Below are 19,575 nucleotides of genomic sequence, written 5' to 3'. Positions count from 1 at the left end.
TGCAGGTCTTCTATTTGCAAAGCTTGTGCACCACCTCCAAGCTATGGCTCCTCCCTGTTAACACCTTGGGTTTCTTAGAAGATAGGGGTATAAGTTGTATAAAGAAATAAAATTTACGCAGTCTCCCATTTGCAGTAATTATATGACAAGCTCATCCTATAGTGTTCCCTCAGGATTAAAAACTATAAATTACATATAGTAGAAGTGCTGGAAGTTTCAGTTGATCAGCTTATCAAGCACTAGATCATCATATAAAGCAGAGATGGGGGACATGTAGTCCCCCCAGATGTTGTTGGACCAACTCCCATCAATCCCCAACCAGCCTGGCCAATAGTCAAGGATTGTATGAGTTGGATCTGGAGAATCACAGGTTTCTCACTCCTAATATAAAACACAATTTTGTAAATTAACCCAAAGCACCTCCCAGATGTTTGCAGTAGAATGCTGGATTCCTTAATTTCCTACATGGTTCACACACTTATCAGAAAATGCTTCTTACTCAAAGAATATAAGGAAATTTTGGCTTAGAATTGAGACTGTTCATTGTAACACAGTACAGTAAAACAAGATTTTTGCACAAGATCTTTGAACGGTAAAAATCCTTACTCCCCCCTTATTTTTTTACAGTAATCTCTGAAAACCACATGCTAGCATCCATATGGATTCTAAGTAAGAGCATCAAGGAGTCATAAGCGGAAAATATCACCCTTCCCTTCCTATAAAGAGATCAGCATTGTGAAGAAGTTTTCTGTCTTTTGCCAAGAATGGATATTGTGCTATGTACAAAAATCTGTTCTTAATATGATCCAAAAACTAATCATCAGTAAACATGGCTGATGAAACCCTCATTATCAGCAATTGCCCGTTCAGACTATGAGAAAGCTTACACAATATCAAATAGGTCTATTATTGTCCATTTCACACTGCTGTGGTTATTTGAGTTAGTCCAAGATCATTGGATTCCTCTCTTCCAGGAGGACAGTAAGATGACATTTCCACGACTAGTCATACTGGCTTGTTTGTACCATCAGCCTCCCTGGAATAAGCAGGATCTTGAACGGTGTTTCTGACTCTGCTGGTGCTTTGTCTGTCTGTCTTCATCTTAAAAGGAAAGCAGAAATCTTTGAAACACCGTTTGAAGTTTTCATCCAGGAAAGCATACAGGATGGGATTTAGACTGCTATTGGTGTAGCCCAAAGCTATGCAGAAATAATAGCTGGAAATGGCCGCAGTGCTGTGTGACACGTCTCCAAGGGCCTCGACCAAGACAAAAATGTGGATTGGGGTCCAGCAGATAATGAAAACTGCAACCACGACAAGAACAAGTCGAGTGATGCGACGGAGGTTTCGGTCTTTCTCTCGAGATCCAGAGAGGAGCCGCACACTCTTCAAGCGCAGAATCATCAGAGTATAGCAGATGACTATGATTAGCACTGGGATAACAAACGCAAAGACAAAGACACAGATTTTCATAAAAGTGTCCCACCAGGCATAATCTTCATCTGGGAACTGCAAAGAGCACTCAGTACTGCCTGTGTCTGCAAATGAAAAAGCCAACAAGAAGGAAACACAGGAACAGATTAGACTAACAGTTTAACAGTGGGTTGTTGTTTTTTTTAAGTATGCATGTCATGAGAATTCCAAAATAATGTTAAAAAAAACTGAAGGAGAGTTTCCACCCCCATCATTCAGCCTGGAGACTGAGATCTAGCAACGATGACCTTCTGGCAGTTCCCTCACTGAGAGAAGTGAGGTTGCAGGGAACCAGGCAGAGGGCCTTTTCACTAGTGGTGCCCACCCTGTGGAACACCCTTTCATCAGATGTCAAAATTTTGACTTTTAGAAGACCAGATGTCTTTTAGAAAGCAGCCCTATTCAATGAAGTTTTTAAAGGCTGGTGTTTTAATCTGTTTTTAATATTTTGTTGGGAGCTGCCCAGGGTGACTAGTGCAACCCAGTCAGATGTAATAAAGTTGTTGTTGTTGTTGTTACTAATGTGATTTCAAGACTTTCCACTTTGCACTGTTAGGGTCAGGTGTTCCTAACTGGGTCTTCACTTTCTAATTGCAGTCCCTTATCCTCTGTGCATTCCATACTTTGCTCAACTTTGCTTTGTGATGTTAGTGCTGATCTGAGAGGGTGAACTTTCATGTGCCCTTACGAATGTATTTCAAACAGAGAGTTTATTGTCTCTACCTGAAGGCGATTCTGTATCTCTCTAATGAACTGGAGCTCTTTCAATTATGGTGGTTAGAAAGAGATGTAGCTTTTAGAAGGGTTGTTCTGTAAGTAATGAGGAAGAACAGCTGAGAGTGGGAATGCATGATTTACAGAGATGAGAAATTCATGATGCCGAAGAACAAATATTCTACAGAGTAATATCATGCTTCAACCCACTCAACTGAACCGATGGTCTTAACAGGCTTTGCTCCTCCACAACAAATTGTGCTTTTTGCATTCCTGATATTAAATTGACAAGAAAAGCACTGAAAGCATGGAAGCTGCTGAAAAATTATACATGGAGTAGTTAGCCCTGTGTGAGGGGGGGAGGGTGGAGAGAGAGAGAGTCTATCACAGAAACAAGCCACAACCCTCACTGCCCCTGTTCCATGAGTGCTCTTGACTGTCTGGAATGTATCTGTGAAGTGGGACAGTGTCTCTTGCTTACCTGAATAAAGAGATGGGTGTGGGTGTAGAAATCTCAGGCTTTTGTATTGGCTGGAATGTAGCCTACTGTGCAAAAGAAAGAGTCACATCCATTTATCCACCCACTTCTGCCTCTGACCATGCTCACCACAATCAGCCTGCAGCCGCTGAAAGCTTAGCAATAAGGGAACATGGCCATTGGGCTAAGAAAGGTGTAAAGTGTACACGGAGGACAAGTTCAGGCTGTGCACACACCATGCATTTAAAGCACCCCTCCCCCCCCCCAAAAAAAAGAATCCTGGAAACCATAGTTTACCACTCAGAGAGCTACAATTCTCAACACCTTTAACAAACTACAGTTCCCAGGATTTTTTTAGGAGCGTGTGCCTTAATTGTATAGTGTGTATGTGACCTTAGTTTGGATCCCTCTTTGGGCCTCTGGAAAGTGGATTGCTTTTCCTCAGACCACTTTGGGCCAGACCTGCTTAGACTCAGGTCCAAAGTGGAGGCCTGCTTCAGAAATTCAGGGCTTCCTCTGTCTCCCCACAGTCTACCATGAACATGGGGAATTGAACCAATAGTGGGTTGTTGTTTTTTGCAGAATTTGTTGAGATTAGAAACTATGAGTCTTCTTGTTTGCTGCTGCTTGTTTATATTGTTTTACTGTTTTTAGTGTACTCTTCTCTGATCTCCTTAGGGAGGGACAGTGGGATATAAATTCTTGGAAATAATGATCACACTTTCTGGCATAGTAACCCCTTCTAATTGGATTAACCCTGCCAGTGGCATTGTGTAAGGGGAGTTTTTTTAATCTGGGAAGGAGCAATTCACTTTCCCCCTGCACTTTTGGGGACTGTATGAATATAGCATAGGTTACAAAAGCACCCAAGGTAAGTAGCATGCAATTTTTTAGAAGGATAGGTGCAATGGTTAGGTGTTACGATGAATGGGCTATAAAACATCAAATCCTGAAACCATACATGTCAACATAGTTTGACTGACTTCAGGCAACCACTGCAGAGTGACTCACCTGATAAGAGTACCAATGGGTTAATAGTGATTATATTTCGTAGCATAATATCATGTACTTTTCATTCTAAGTGCTTCTGAATTATAATCTAATGGGTATCGCATAATTATTCACTGCATATTAACAAGGCTCAATCGTGGCTGTGCTTTTCACACACAAAGTTCCAGCTACATAATTTAACAGATGTGAACCATTGCATTTGGATCCTTTTCAGGATCTGGTCTCATTCAGCTCGTTCATCACTGCAGGGCCCATGAAAGATACACCATCAGCTTGAGGGGTTCAACCAGTTTGCAGATTTCTGTTGCATGCAATTGATTCATATGGATGACGTTTTGGTGAGAATGCGTGGTTGCCAGGCTGCTACGTATGTTACAATTTCGTATATGAATCAGGGTGGGCTATTTTTTCTTTCACACAGGAAAGTAAAAACTATGAATAATATTTTGCATTTATGTAGTACAGTTTTGTAAAAATACTGCATGTGTGTGTGTGTGTGTGTGTGTGTGTGTGTGAGAGAGAGAGAGAGAGAGAGAGAGAGAGAGAGAGAGAGAGATCTCAGCAATCATTAATACCAATTGTAGTATTATTCTCATATTGTTAAAGGGGTTGGAGCTGCGATTTTCCTAATACTGTAAGTGAAACTTGTCAAAGTCCATCTACTGAGTTTGTGAAGGCAAGTTTTAAACCAGTGAATTCCTAATGGGAAAGGGCCATAACAGAGCATCTGCTTTGCTTACAGAGAGCCCCAGTTCCAATCCTCGGCATTTTCAGGTGGGACTGGGAATGTCCTTTGTCTGAAATGCTGGAAAGTCACTGCCAGTCAGTGCAGAGTCTACCATGACTGGCTGCAGCACTCCATAATTTGAGTCAATAAGGAGCTAGATGGACTAATGGGACAAAGCAGCTTCCTTTGTCCCTACAATCACCATCACTTAGGCACTGACCTACACTAGCTTTCAAGTATTGGAGGCTAGATTATTTTGCAGTTACAACCATGATCACTAGAAATCCATCTTTTGAAAAAAGGAAAAGGAGCAGTTTTGAGGATTCTAGTAAGAACAAGCCAAGTGCAGCTGGTATTCAAAAGTTAATTGTGTTAGTCGTCTCTATGCTTTTAAAAAAAGTTTATTATTGAGCAGAAACAAATCACCGGCAAAGAACAGAGCTCACACTCACCTTCCCTGACTTTGGTACCTCCGAGGACAATGGCTGATATGCCAACTGATGAAGATAAGAGCCAGATACATATGTTGATGATCTTTGCCTTCAGGGGAGTACGGAAGTCTAGAGCCTTCACCGGGTGACACACAGCAATGTATCGATCAACACTCATCATGGTCAGTGTGAATATGCTGGTAAACATGTTATAGTAGTCAATTGAAATAACTATTTTACACAGCACATCCCCAAATGGCCACGAGTTCATTAAGTACTCAGTACTTTGGAAAGGCATTGTGGTGGTTACTAGGGCATCTGCTAGGGCCAGATTAAAAATGTAGATATTGGTTGCTGTCTTCATCTTTGTGTACCTGCAAAACAAGAAGAATTTTCATTATGTCACCCCATAAGTCAGTTTAGTTTTGAGAATGCTCTGAAAGAAACGTTTAACTTTGAGGTGAATTTAAATGGGGGGGGGGCACTTTTCACTGAAGGTTTCCCAGACACCCAAAGTACTCCCCCCCCCCCTTTAAGTTTACTTTTGTGTATGTGATGATGGTGCACTAACAGGGGTGAAAATGTTTCCCTATTAGGATTAGAACCTTTGGTTCTCCAGATGTTGGACTTCACTCCCACTCTGGGCTAGGCCAAGACATTTTGCTGCTTGATGCAAAGGACAAAATTGCAGCTTCGGATATCACAATTCCATCTACAAAAGCAGGCTGGATTGGCAGTTGAACACTAGTGGTGTCAGTAAAATAGTGGGATGTAAGCAATGTACTTCTCGGCTAACTTTGTTGCCCATGTTTTATAATTAAACTGCTGAAATTCCCTTACAAGGACTTAGTTATATTTTCAATGGTGGTGGCTTGTCACTGAGAAACTGAGAAACCACTCTAGGATTAACATTATCCAAGTGATGCACAACCATTTGGCAAATTGCTTTAGCTGAAAAGTTAACAGGAAAACTGAAGGCTATGAAGGTTAAAAATATATAACCCTTTGTTTTGTTTTATTTCATATGTTAACAGTTTACTTATATAGCTCAGTTAGTAGAGCATGAGACTCTTAATCTCAAGGTCGTGGGTTCAAGACCCACATTGGGCAAAAGATCCTATGATTCCTCCATCAACCCATGGCAACCTATAGGAAGACTATAAGTTAATATACTGGATTTCATAATGAAAACTATTGCAGCCAATGTACTGTGATTCTGTTTTGTTTTGATATTTGTTATTTGTATGTTCAGAAACCTTTCAATTAAAACATGTATTTATGTATTTATTTATTTATTTATAAATAAAAACACTTATGGGAGAAAGCAAGATAGTGTGTGAAGGGCAGGCACACACACAGTTCTATCTTCTGATTATTCATCCCCACCCCCAACCCACCAAGCATCTGCTGCCTGAGGCAACTGCCTCATTTTACCTAAGGGTAGGTCTGGCCCTGTTCCCATTGTAACCCAATAGCCATGCTAGCTGGGGTTGATGGGAGCTAGAGTCCAACAACATCTAGTGGGCCACAGTTTCCCCATCACTGATCTATGAGAAAGAAACAGAGCACTGCATTTCCAATGCAACTGGGCAATGTTCCATTGTTTGGTTCAGCACTGCATAAGAAATACATGTTCCTGTTTTCCCTTTCCTACTTACCCCCCTGAATAAGGACAATGCTTCTTTATTTTCCCTCAGAGATGATGCTATATAGTCATATCTGAGTGCCTACATTGCCATATTTTAGCCTTGAGACAAAGGCATTAAGTCATTTGTTTAGTTAGAATCTGGGAGTGGGTGGAGAATGAACCCTTCTAAGAAAAGCAAGGATGCTGTATTGCTTAATTACAGTTTTGCATTCTTCTGTGTGTGTTTCTTCCAATGTGTAAATTGCTGTATTGATTGTTGGCTTTATGCTAATTTCTCCTTTGGGTGTAAGTATCATGCAGCAAGAGAGAATAAAATAGTACTGGAGAAAAATTCAAGGGAAGAAAATAGCAGTTGTGGGAGCAATTGCGGGAGGGCAAAGACAGATTTATTTGGATTTTTCAGGCGACATTTCACATCTTCTGCAAGCCCACTTTTTAATTTTTTCCTTTTTTTGCAAAGAAAACTTGGAGCAGTTTTCAGTAGGCTACTGTTTTCAGACAGAAATAGTAGCATTTGCCAAGGCTTGTAGTCTATATATTTTATTTCACCCTTTAACTGATTTATTGCTGCAATGCTGTGTTAGCAATTAAGTTTTACTTGCCAGCAGCAGAACTGAATTCATGAGCAATTTTAATTAGATTATGCAAATTAGTCAAGCCATCATAAAGTTGCTAGATTTAGTTTTATGAAATAAGATCCAACAACAGCTAAATGAGGATATAATTTTTTCAGCAGATGACAAGTAACGCCCCCTAGTGTTTCCATTCTTTTCAGGAACCTTAGTTGTTTTTTTGGCCAAGTGAGTGGTTGCCATCGATCTGTCAGCCTTTAGCAACATTCAGCACTACTGTACTGCCGTAAGACAAAATACTTAATGGACTGAATAGCTGAATACTGCCAGCTCTTTATATTACAAAACGTCACACATGCAAACAGTAGCATGATAATCACTGTGAATGTATACATATGTAGGGCTTTTCCTAGTACTGGTGAAGTGGTGAATTATGAAATTCAGTCAATCTTCAGAACAATCCCCAAGCCATACCCTCATAGCCATGTCCCTTATAAGACTCTAGAACAAAAATGAATTTTTGACCAATTCAGACGTTATAACTTCAGTACCAACCCAGGTTACAGATTGCCTCCACTGGTGAATTTGCAGTAACTTCAAAGCCCCACTTGGCTCTTACATTTCAGCACAGCTTGAACTCAAGCCATGCCACAAAGGAGAAATGGTTCTCCTAACATCATGGTGACATCAAGTGAATGACACCTGGCCAGCCCTGTCCACCAATCAAAGTTGCCCATCAGTGGGGGAGAGGGGAGAGCCCAGGAATTTGCCTGCTAGCTGCAAAGAGTCCCCACACTCCTGCTTCTGATCTTCCATATTTTGGACAATTCAAAATATTTTGGGCCCTGAGGCACAGACATGTTTACATATGGACATACACACCATTGTAGTTACTAGTTATACATTAACATAGCAGAAACACTGACTTAAGGTTGTGATGGTGTAACAAAATTGTTATGCTCTTGTAACTTTACGACACTATTGTTATTTGAAGTCATAGTTGGGTCGAGGATTTAGTTGCAAGCCTATCCTGTGTCATTTGGCAAGCATAATTTAGAGTAGCATTTCAGTGTTAAACTCTTTCATTCCACTTGTACTAGTTGAAACATGTGCAATTACACTGTCACCACCTCTATGAAAAATGGCTACATTTGAATTTTGTTAAAGTAGCAATACTTGAATAAGTCACAACTTACTTCCCCCATTGATTTCCATTAGGCTTCTATGATCTCTTTGCAGCTGTATTCTTAAAATTTGTATTGCTAGTCTGCAGATGGTATCATGCAGTAGCTGGCAACAACAATCTGCACAAAATCTGCAGTCATATATATGCAGTTTTCACAGATAATCAGGGTTGCAAATTGCAGCTGTTTGCCTTGATTAAAACTACTGTATATATTAAATGTTGCTATGATTAACACTAATGTTTAAGGACTGCAATTGCTCACTCAAATTAGGCTTTAAGTCAACATCTGGAAAACATACTACTAAATGACTGTTCATAAAAGAACATCTTTAAAAGAGGCAGCCAAGCATTTGCCCAAGAAACCCAAGGACTTGCAAACTGGAAAATTAAAGGATTTCATTCACTTGCAACTGAAGCTTATGACCAGTAGTGGGTGCTGTGGCTGCGGCACCTACCTGACCTTCAGCCAGCTGCACCACTGCTGCTTACTGGGCAATATGGGGGAGGGGGGCAAGGTTGGCATAGTGCAAACTCACCAGGAAGAACACCGGATTGACTGTGTAAATATGTTTGCACTGTGCCACTGTACTCTACCTCTGTACTCTACCTCCCAATAAGCAGAAATGACATAACTAGCTGGAGGTCAGTTGAGCGGCACTGTCCAATCATGTCACCTGATGCTACCAATGACAAGAAATGGTTAAGCAGGAAAAGTTTATTACCTGTTTTAAACCAGTTTCTAATCCAGAGGTGATCTCCCATCTATCCCACCACAAAGCTTTCTTAGGAGCTTTTGATGACAGACAAATTACAGTACTGAATGCAGCATCTCACTTCTTTTTTTGTCACAGGGAGGGATGGGAGAGAAATTTGGTTCAGTTCACATTTAAGAGCATCCTTACTTAATTCTCACTTTCCAGAACAATATACAAACCAAAACACAAACAGATTTCCCAAGTGTCACCCATTCAAATTTTGCAATGAAAGTTCTCAAGTGAACAAACCTGTACAAAACTCAAAGAAGTGTGCATATAAATGCATGTGTTGGTGAAAATAACATACCATATGCCTTATATTAGGGAAATTTCTTTACAAACGTGTATATTTTGGGAAACTGTGTGTGTGTCTGTGCAGGAAAATGCTGATAAATTTTCATTAGAACCTTTAAAAAAAATTGCAATCTGATGTGGAAATGTGAGGAACTGACCTTAAGACTGGACAAATGAGGAACCAAAATGGACCTATTGTCCCATCCATACTCACAATACAACAGCTCAAAAGAAATGTACTTTTACATTCCAGTCATGCCTTTTCTTCTTCTGTTTGGTTGCTTCAGGCAATAGGAGCCAATGTGATAGGTTATGGTTTGTTTTTTTCATTAACACCAGCCCCCACATCTAATCCAACACAAAGTGCTATGGATAAGTATTGACTTAATAAGTGAACTCCAATTCTTGCATTGCCAAATTAAGGCTCAAAGATGCAGCAAGAAAAAAAATGGATATTGACTCTACTCTTTAATCTCAGGTGCAAGAAACTTCTTTCTTAATGAGAACTCCAGAAAGAATACTGATCTTTGAATGGTCTCTTCTGAGGACCTAACTAGATGTTATGAGGAGGAAAGCTGGCAGCCGTTATCTTATGTTTCCTGGGAACAACTAACTTGAGAAACACATGATGGGGCAGCAGCATGTTCCCCACCCATGCTTCACTTTTACTCCTGCTGCCTGGAGTGTGCTGGTAAATGTTGGATATGATGATGTCTTGTCAGGTATTTCATTTCCTAGATTCTAATTAGGAGACTTGTTAGGAGAGAGGGGCCAGTGGCAGCCACAGTTCTGCTGATATCTACACATAGGAAAGCCCAAAGATGTGAGACAGTTTGTCCCCTGCTGTCGACCAAATAGGGCTTGGGTATGAATCCCAAGGATATGGACCCTAGAGAGAAGAGGAGAAGGGGAGGTGCATCCTTCCCACTGTCCAGAGCCAAGTCACCCAACTAAGCACCCAAAATTTGTTGCACCGACTGCTATAGACTCCTTTAGTCATTAGCCTCTATGCAGTTAACACCACATGGACAGAAGAAGGAATGTCTATGTGGAGGAACCCTGGTGAACACACATAACCTCTCCCCATGAATCATGCTGGGTTCCAGCTCACAAACTGCATACATTTAGCAGGTTTGTGCCCAAAGCATAGATAGAATGGGGATGAGGGACCTTTGTTCGGCAGCAGATGTATGTGAGGATGTAATAGCCTACATCCATGCCATACCATTAAACCACTCTTATACCCCTCTGGCAGTCATGGCTTCTCAAGAATCCTGCCATCATCTTAAAACTGTTGTGGCAGGCTTTTAACCTGACATTCAGCCTTTCAACACTCCCTCTTTTCCCACTGCTTTCTCCTAGGGGAAAGAGCTCTTTAGTATTCAACTAGACCAAACAGCAATTCATATTTTCTCCATATTGACATTTGCTCTGATTTATTGCCAAAGAGTGGGTTTCCCCAGGGAAAGTGGTGTGGCAAGGGCAAAATCTCTCGGATCCATGCATAGAAAGAGGAAGAGAAGTGGACAACCCACTCCGATCCATGCTTTCTAAGCAAGGGACAAGCGAGTATGGACAAGCACCCATACACTGAGGACCATCTGCCTAGTTTTTCTGTTCCTTGAAATAGAACAGAAATACGTATCTGCGGAACTTCCTTGCATTGAATCATTTTATTATTTTAAGGCTGGTTTTGTTTTTGTTTTTTAAATGCTTTTGTTAGCTGCCTTAGTGCTACTAGTGATGTAGAAAGATGGGATATAAATTTCTTTTTAAAAAGTACCGAGGCATTCCATATGACCTTTTATAAGCACTAGAACATATGAATTAGACTATATGGATTTGACCAGTCAGGCTGGATTAGACCAATCCAGGTGTTGCCTGTGGTGGGTTTTGTTGTGTATCATTTCAGACATACTTTGTATTAGTACTTCTGTTTGAAAAACATAGCTCTTCTACATATCCATATGTAAATGTTAATAGGCAGGGTTATATCACTCATTTGAGTTAATAAAAAGTTAGAACTATGAATAGTACCCTGTGCAGATTGTTATACCACAAGGCATGGATAACCAAGCAGTGCCCTCCTGATGTTTTGAACTAAAATTCTGCTCAGCCCCCCTCAACATGGCCAGAGGTCAAGGATGCTGGGAGTTGTAGTCTAAAACTTCTGGAGGACACCTGCAATAAGGAATCATATGGAAGATCTCTTAATCCTGGTTAGTTTCTTTAACGGTTGTTTAACAGTGTGGTAGAAGTGTATTTTCCCTATATGTTTAATATATTCTTCTAGATGAAATGGGCATTCTAATAGCTCAATCCCATGCAAACTCCACTGGTGATTGTGAGTGTGGAACCCTGTATTGATATTTTTCCAGCAGAAATTTAGGCAGAAGCGGCAGAGAAACAGAAGTATATTTTTCCTCCCCTCTCATTGGGATTGTATCCATACTGCAAGATATCTGCAAAAATGTTTCTTGTAAAGACCATTTTTTTAATGCAGAAAATTATTCAAATCACTGGAGGCTTTTTAGATAATTAGGGAAAGTGGCTAATTTGGAGTCTGATGACAGTCATCTGCTCTTCCATTTAACTGGCATCCTGGGGCAATGGGCATCAGTACATTGAGGGAGTGACTCCAGAATTACTGCTGGAGTCACATCATTCTTATAGGAGCCATTACTAGTTGACAATGGCATCACAGTGGCAAATCCAAAAGGCTGAAGTTCTGTTTCCATTAGATGATGAAATTAGTGCCTATTCCCTCTCCTTACAAAAAAAAGGCCTGCAACATTTCCAGTGAACATCCTACTGTGACAAAAATATGTTAAAATAACAAAGGCTTTTCTTGCACGTATGATTTTCAGAGTTAGAAAATACGTTGTATTTCTAAAGATAGAAAAGGCATTAGAAAAGTGCCATTTTATTTTAAACCCAGTCTTGTTTACTATAGAAATTGAGTCTGTAGCCCCGCAGAGATCCAGTTGGGTTCAGTTACTGAAAATGGTACAGTAAGACCTATATACAAACTCCTGAAATTTATGACAGGAGGAGGGAAGTGACATGAAGAGACAGCTGGTTAGAAAAGAGGAAATGCTCAAGAAATAGAATCCAATTAGGAACGAGACTCAGGAACCTAGAGAAAAGGAGCTGAGCCCACAGAAACTGTATGTTCACCTAAGGTGTACAGTTGTTACCCTAGGTGCTCACAGGTCTCCTGACATTATACTAGGCAGACATAGATTACACACTCCTGACCCTGACTGCATCACAAGCACAAAACAAGGACTCAACGAGGTAAATCCAGGCTACACATCAAGGTGCATGCCTAACACATACATCTGCAGCATATTATTAAGATACTACATGTTTAGAAGAATTTTCAGAAAGCATTTGTCCATTTTTCAGATGGGGAACTCTGAAAAGCCATTAGTGAAGACATGGCACAAAACCCATTCAAAGAAAGAAAAAGGAAAGGAAAGAAACACTGAAGGAAGTGAACTAACTTAGCCATCATGCTAAGAACCATTTCAAGGACTTCAGTAATTAGCAGTGAGATCCTACACAAGTTACTCCAGAGAAGTAAGCCCCATGTCAATGTATATAGAGTTGTAGCCAGTCAAAGTAATTAGGCACCTGAAAAATCATTTTTCTGTTGCACACAATCATTCTTTCTGCAAACAAACAGAAATGTATACCTTTTCATAGAGACACCCGCTCCCATATGAATACAGAGAAACTCAGTATATAATGCCCCCTTCCACACAGGCACAAAGAAAGCTTCTCTATCTCACAGTCCTCATTTAAAACGCATTAGAAATTGTTTGTATAATTTAGAAGTTTATAAGACCCAGTGTTTCCCCTCACATAAATTTTGTGAAATACACATTTCCCCACTAAAACATCCATTTATTGTGCTGATTTGGAAGCACTTCCTCTGGAGGACTGCAATGAATTGTTAATGTTGTGCAGGTGTCTGGTTAATTTTATTATTCAATATTGTTCACTGTTTGTAATTTTTGCTTTGTTTTCTCCACCCCCTTTTTACCTGTCTGGCTTGCTGAGCACTGATCAGACCCCCCAAAAAAAAACACCCAACATGATTTAGCACCAAATATTGCAAACTGTGGGATTTGAGCAGCTGGAAAGGATGCTGCCAATGATTTTGATCACAGTATGAAGCACACCAGAAATTTAGTACAGAAAACTGACGGCTTCCAAAACTGGTAAAATATTTTTTAAAAAAATATAGTGAAAAAGCAGATGGCCCAAAGATAAATGACTGGGAGATCTGCTACCAACTCTCTCTGGATGGTAAATTTAAGAAAGCTATTGAAAACTCTAGTTTTGATTTGAGAAGCAGTGCTGGGAGAAAAGATATTTAAGATATTCCACTCCCAACATCATTGTCTCCATCTCAATTTTCCCCATCCTGAAGCTCCTATTAGCTCTGCTGGGGGGGACTGGGGCAATTCAGTTAATTGTATGCTGCCTGCGTTTTTCTTTTCATATTACAGCTACCATTAGCTTTGGGGGAGGGCATTTTCGATCAGGGAAGTGGCATGTATTGCAAGATTAATCCCACTTCTACAGCATCAGGGCTTCAATCACAATCAAGGCTCTCAGCAGATGTTTGAAAGAAAAAAAAGAGCAGTCAAGAAAATTGATCCAAGATTACCTGTAGTGTATCTATCCCCCCCACCAAAAAACATCCATCAAGTATCCTGTAAAAAAAAAATCTGCAATTTTATGCGCACTTATATGATAGTTCATGCTATTCATATTCAGAGTATTGAAATCAGTTGCATCTCTCTCTCTCTCATACACACACGAGAGAGAGAGAGAGAGAGAGAGAGAGAGAGTCTGTGTGTGTAGTTCCCCACCTTCTACAACCCCATCCTCTGAGTGCAGTGTTCATATATGAATGATTCCCACAAGCTCAACAGAATACCTATCCCCTCACCAGGCATGGGCCAGTAGCGCGAATGGGACATCATTCACCACACATGTTCTCTTCTACTCCTTCCCTCCACTCAGCACAAGCTACTCATGCCTTGGTGCATAAGCAATTTGTATCGAACCTAGAAAGAGGACTGGGTGGGAAACTCAGAAACCCCAGTCAGGTGTCCTCCCTCAAACATTTCCCATCAGAGGAGGCAGAGCCCTTGCCTGTTGAGTGGCCTCCCTGCTGTAGAAGTTCAGAACCCAACCTTTGGAGTCAGACCATTAGGAAGGTTAAGTAGCGAGCACAGCCTTGCTCTCCCTTCTTCACGGGATGAGAAAGGACGCTTGGATAGAGCTACAGTGACCTCACATTTACCTCAATGGCATTTTGTGCTGCCTGCACATCTACTCACATGCAGGGAGTAGGGGTAAAACAGGGCTCTGTTAGGCCTGGTGGGGGAATCTTTTCTTCCAAAGCTCCTATACCCATGTTATACTGCTGAGACATCTGATGGGGGGGTGGGAGGGAGAGTAACAAAACTTCTATATACCGGTAGATTAAAAAATGATAATAAATAATGACACTGTTTCATTTGGAAAACAAAAAAGGAAAATATTATAAATACTAGATCTACTGGCAGTTAAAGTGTATGTGTATTATATAATGTTAGCAATAATATAGACCACATTAACTGTGTCTTATCCCTGGAGGGAGCTCTGCTCACATATTTCCACAGTGCTTTCCAGCACTGATAGGTATTCAGATGTTTAACTTTCAAGCCCATGTTCTGCTTCAGTTTTCACTTTTATTCTTACAACCAAATGAAGACTCACATTTAAAACAGTCACATCTGTGTCTACAAAGCAGTTTCCCCCTTTGTTGGGTTAGCACAGTAAACCAGTAAACTGTGAGGGGAAATTTCTTGAATTAGTAATGCCACATAAATGAGGGGTTTCTGCCATCCCTCCCACCCTGCCATTTGCAAGCACCAATCCAGCATCTGTAGTTTGGTCCTGGCACTCAAATAGCCCTCAGTAAGGAAGCATCTTAGAACTCAAGCAGCCCAAGGGACACAACCATCAAGACACAACCATCAAGAAACAGAGAGCTTTTCCCCTTACATGAAACATTGTAACATGGCAGACCATTGATCCACCCAGCGCAGTATTGTGTATGCTAACTGACAGCTGCTCTCAATGGTTCCAGCATGAAGTCTCCCCAGTCCTACCTGGAGTTGCTGGGAACTGAACCTGGGATCTTCTGCATGCAAAGTAGATGCTCTACCTATCACTAAGCTATGACCCTTCCTATTTTCCCTTAGTTCCCTTTAGTTATGTAGCTTTCCCCCTACAATGACAGTTAAAAGACCCACCAAAATCCTTACCTTATGATGACAAACATGACCAAAGAGTTGCCAACCAAGCCCACCACAAAGACCATGGAGTAGACTGCAGTGATGATTATGGGAATAGCCGGGGAGATGTTCGTGTCATTCTGCTGTAAGTCCTCATAAGCACCACTACTATTGTTGCCATATTCTGCCCAGTCCACAAGCCAGCTGCTGCTACTGCTGCTAGGTAGTGGGCAAGGTCCTGGGGAGCAGGTAGGGCCCGGCTCCTCACGAAAAATATACACTGGGGATTCCATGGAGGGTTTCACCTCCAGCCCAGGTAGAGAAGAGGAGACAGGAGCAGATGAATACACTGGAAAGAGAAGAGTGAAATTAAAAGAGTGCAATTAATAGAGACATCACTAAATATGATAAAGGTGTCATTGGAACAGTCCTGACCTCCTTCTTAAACAATGTTTTTAATATAAAAGGGAAGAACAGTATTGGGAAAAGGAAAGCATGAAGTGGCAGAGGACGTTCATAAAAACCTGGACTCAAGAACATCACTACCTAGCAAAGTAATAAACGAATCCAGGTTCCCTACTGCACCAAAGTGCTTTTGAATTGAACTCATTTAGTCCTCTAGAAAGCAATGAGAGAAAACTTGATAGACCCCACGTACTTCAGATACTAGGTTAGAGAAGAGATTCAAAATCATTGAAGTGTTTGAAACTCCTTTGGACTTTTAAAATACTAGGTAGCACCAAAAACTTGATGAGTTTTCCAGATAAGTTTTAACCCCTCTTAGATTGAGGTACACTGCATCGTTGGCTCAGGACCCGAGATACATTTCAGTTTGCTCTCATTTCATCAGTAATTTTTTGCATATCCAGACAAGGGATTCTTTCCTCTTAGGTAAAATTAAAAGGGGATCAATTTCCTTTTAAAGTGCAGCCAGTTTTCTCAAAACAGGTAGAGGGTACAGAATGCATTTCAATAAAATAAAAATCATAAATAAAACGAGAGAAACAGAACAGAAAGTACATTACCTTTTTGTAAAATTCAATGAAAGCAGTGGGATCTCCCAGGAGATATTTTCAGAATTTGAAAAGCATCCTCTCCTTTTCTCTCTTGATGACTGTTATCTTGGGAATCTGGAGGGTTCACATGCCCTGGGAATGAAGGATAGCCAGGATGCCAAGACAGATCACAAGTATTAGCTCCAAGACTGCAGAAGCTGTAACTGCAGCCTGCACTTTACCTTTGTACAAGCAGTCTCTCACTCACACTCTGTCTCCCACTACACAGCTCAGTATATGCCGGCAGTCCTTGCACACATTCTCCTCCAAGCTCACATGACTTTTCTCTAAACACCACTTGGGAAGAATAAGGCAGCCAGTCCTGCAGCACCTAGGAGATTTTTAAAATACCACCTTACAAGTTGCTCTCCCACCCTATCCCAGCCTTTCCCCCAGGTTTTAAAATGCTTAAGCAATCATATTTCCTCTGTGTTAATTATATAAAAGACAGCAGAAAGAACATCTGTGATAAAGCAGATCTGACTGCCCACTTGATACATGTTGAATGCATTCAGGATTGTTCTCACATTGTGTCCCCTGTTTCATTAAATCCATACAAAGAAGGGGGGCAGAGAATGCTCTCTCCTATGATGCTGCAGAAAGGATAAAACAGAACCGCATTAGAATATGTTAGATACATTGCATATCATTTAGATGCATTATGGATCTACAGCCAACAACTCCATTTATATGAGATAGTGATTTTGTCATTTATTCACATTGTATTGCAAGTAGATTTGTAAAAAGAAGAAGAAGAAGAAGAAGAAGAAGAAGAAGAAGAAGAAGAAGAAGAAGAAGAAGAAGATGATGATAATTTGGCACCCTTTATCTGTTTGCTTTATTTATATAACAGCTCAGTGAAGAAAACTTCTGTCCCAACAGTGGAGAAGGTGTGACTCTGCAAGTGTTGATGGGTTCCAATATCCATCAACTGCAGGCAGCCCGGCCAATGGTCAAGGACAATGCAGGTTGGAGTCCAGCCACACCTGGCTGGCCACAGGTGTCCCATCTCTACTTTTCAGCAATCCTAGGGTGCATGAAAGAATACCCTCATAAGCCAACAGTTGTCAAGCTTTGTTGTCATGAATGTCAATAAGTTAAGATGGGCAGGGGGAGAGATTGGCTTAAGCCTATCAAGAAGTTTGACCAATATCTGTGCCCTTAAGGAGAAAAGTAAGAAGAGCAGAAGCACAACATTACTGTGGGCCTCAGTTCAGACTGGGGTCATGGAAATCTGATGCTATCTCAGGGACAGCCTAAGGCCATCACACTGGATGGCACTAAACCACCAAAGGCTGTGAAATTGAGGGAGCCATTGCCTCCTGATGGGACTTCCCCAGGACTTCTCCAGGATTCCACAAGGAGAGGCATTGATAGATGCATTTTAAAACCATCCATTTGACAGCCTGACACATCCTCCCCCCCAGCCTGGTTTATGAGCATCAGGGCCCCATGAGCTCCAGGAATGTGTGGTCTCCTATAAAAACCACAAGGCACAATCTCCATTGCACCAGACAGTGCCACTCTGCTTGTGTGAAGCTCCCAGTTATCCCTTTGATTGATAGGATACTCATGTAATGTACCCAGCACCACACAAAAGCTAGGAACAGAGATGAGGAGTTTTAAGTTAATCCTCCTGATACTCCAGTTTTCTTGTTTTATAGAAAGTATAAAAACTGACTTAAGAGGAAGGAAAATGTGCAGGCAATCTTCTACCCAAAGTGTAATGCAGCCTAAGGTGCTCAGCTATTAGTATCACCAAATCCTGACCACAGAAAACACTCTGAGGTTCCTATCACATTTCCCACCACTAATCTACATCATCTATTTATATTTCACCTGGAGTACTGGATGCCTGGGTTAGCAGGAAAGGGGTAAGTCAATATAAAACTTCTGTTTCAGCCATACAAACATGAAAGTTGTAGTAGGGCAGTGTGAGAGCAGAGAGGCAATTACTTATTTTGTAGCAACTGCCCTTTCTTTTATATAGAACATGGACGGATAGACCAAGTACTAGTGCATGCTGCTACTGCTCCATGCAATTTTCCGGGGAGAGCAATTCAGCTTGTGCTAGTCCTCTGATAGAGAAAAAATCTGACAAGTTGTGGACCTACCAAGGGTGAGGTGCCTTCCTTGCCTTGCGTGACTTCAAGAAATTGCAGTTTCCACTTCATCAACCAGGGGCCCAACTCACAGTCAAGATGGCCAATTAAGGCCCTAGATGATTGGGTATCAGGACAGACAGCAGCTGTTTGGATACTTAGCTATTATTAATTTGGGGAAATAGATTCATGAATTGTGGATGAATAGACTTGAATGTGTGTCCCAGAGGCCTTTTCATCAATATTCACTGGCAGGATCCCAAAGAACAAAAGCATCCATCATCACAGGAGCAATTATTTGGCTTATACTCCTAGGCAATGGTGATGTTTTCCAATGTGATTTCCTTCTAATTGGGAACATGGGAAAACCTCAGTAAGAAAAGAAAAGAAAACCCAAGTACTTTGGTTTCTTTTTATTGTAGGGATGCGAAAGCTGTGGCTCTCCATATGTTGTTAAACTCCAGTTCCCATCAGCCTTAGTCAGCTTGGCCAATGGTCAAGTGGATGGGAGCTGTAGTCACAGAGTAGTCAGACTATGGGGAGTTGGAAGGGATCCCCCAAAGAGATCTCTGATTTTATCCATTTCACATTGTCTCCATCACACAGAATCCACTTAAACAAGCAAGATGTGCATAGATCTTCTCCACACCAGGAGACCCAGTACCAAGCATCAGCAGCAGTGATGAGGGAAATCTTCATGACAAAAGGCAATACACACAAACAGGAAGGAAGGAAGGAATTGTATTTCTTTAAACCAATGCTTATCACCACGGTGAGCAGAACATTAATAGAGTTAGGGCTAATCCACCCTTCCAATTGCCTCATGGCTA

General features: G+C 41.1%; 1 protein-coding gene across 1 annotated transcript; it reads right to left on the bottom strand.

The window, feature by feature from the left end:
• Nucleotides 1-251: 251 nt before the first annotated feature.
• Nucleotides 252-17,203, bottom strand: OPRK1 (opioid receptor kappa 1). The gene is made up of 4 exons (XM_053396165.1): nt 16,614-17,203; nt 15,619-15,937; nt 4,856-5,208; nt 252-1,538 (listed from the first exon to the last, which is right to left on the bottom strand). Exons 2-4 carry the CDS (start codon nt 15,879-15,881, stop codon nt 1,006-1,008), a joined length of 1,149 nt encoding a protein of 382 aa, XP_053252140.1. The 5' UTR covers nt 15,882-15,937; nt 16,614-17,203; the 3' UTR covers nt 252-1,005.
• Nucleotides 17,204-19,575: the final 2,372 nt, after the last annotated feature.

Source organism: Podarcis raffonei, chromosome 7 (genome assembly GCF_027172205.1).
Source record: "Podarcis raffonei isolate rPodRaf1 chromosome 7, rPodRaf1.pri, whole genome shotgun sequence".
In the NCBI taxonomy this organism is placed as follows: Eukaryota; Metazoa; Chordata; class Lepidosauria; order Squamata; family Lacertidae; genus Podarcis; species Podarcis raffonei.
This window is presented reverse-complemented; position numbering and strand designations above follow the sequence as displayed.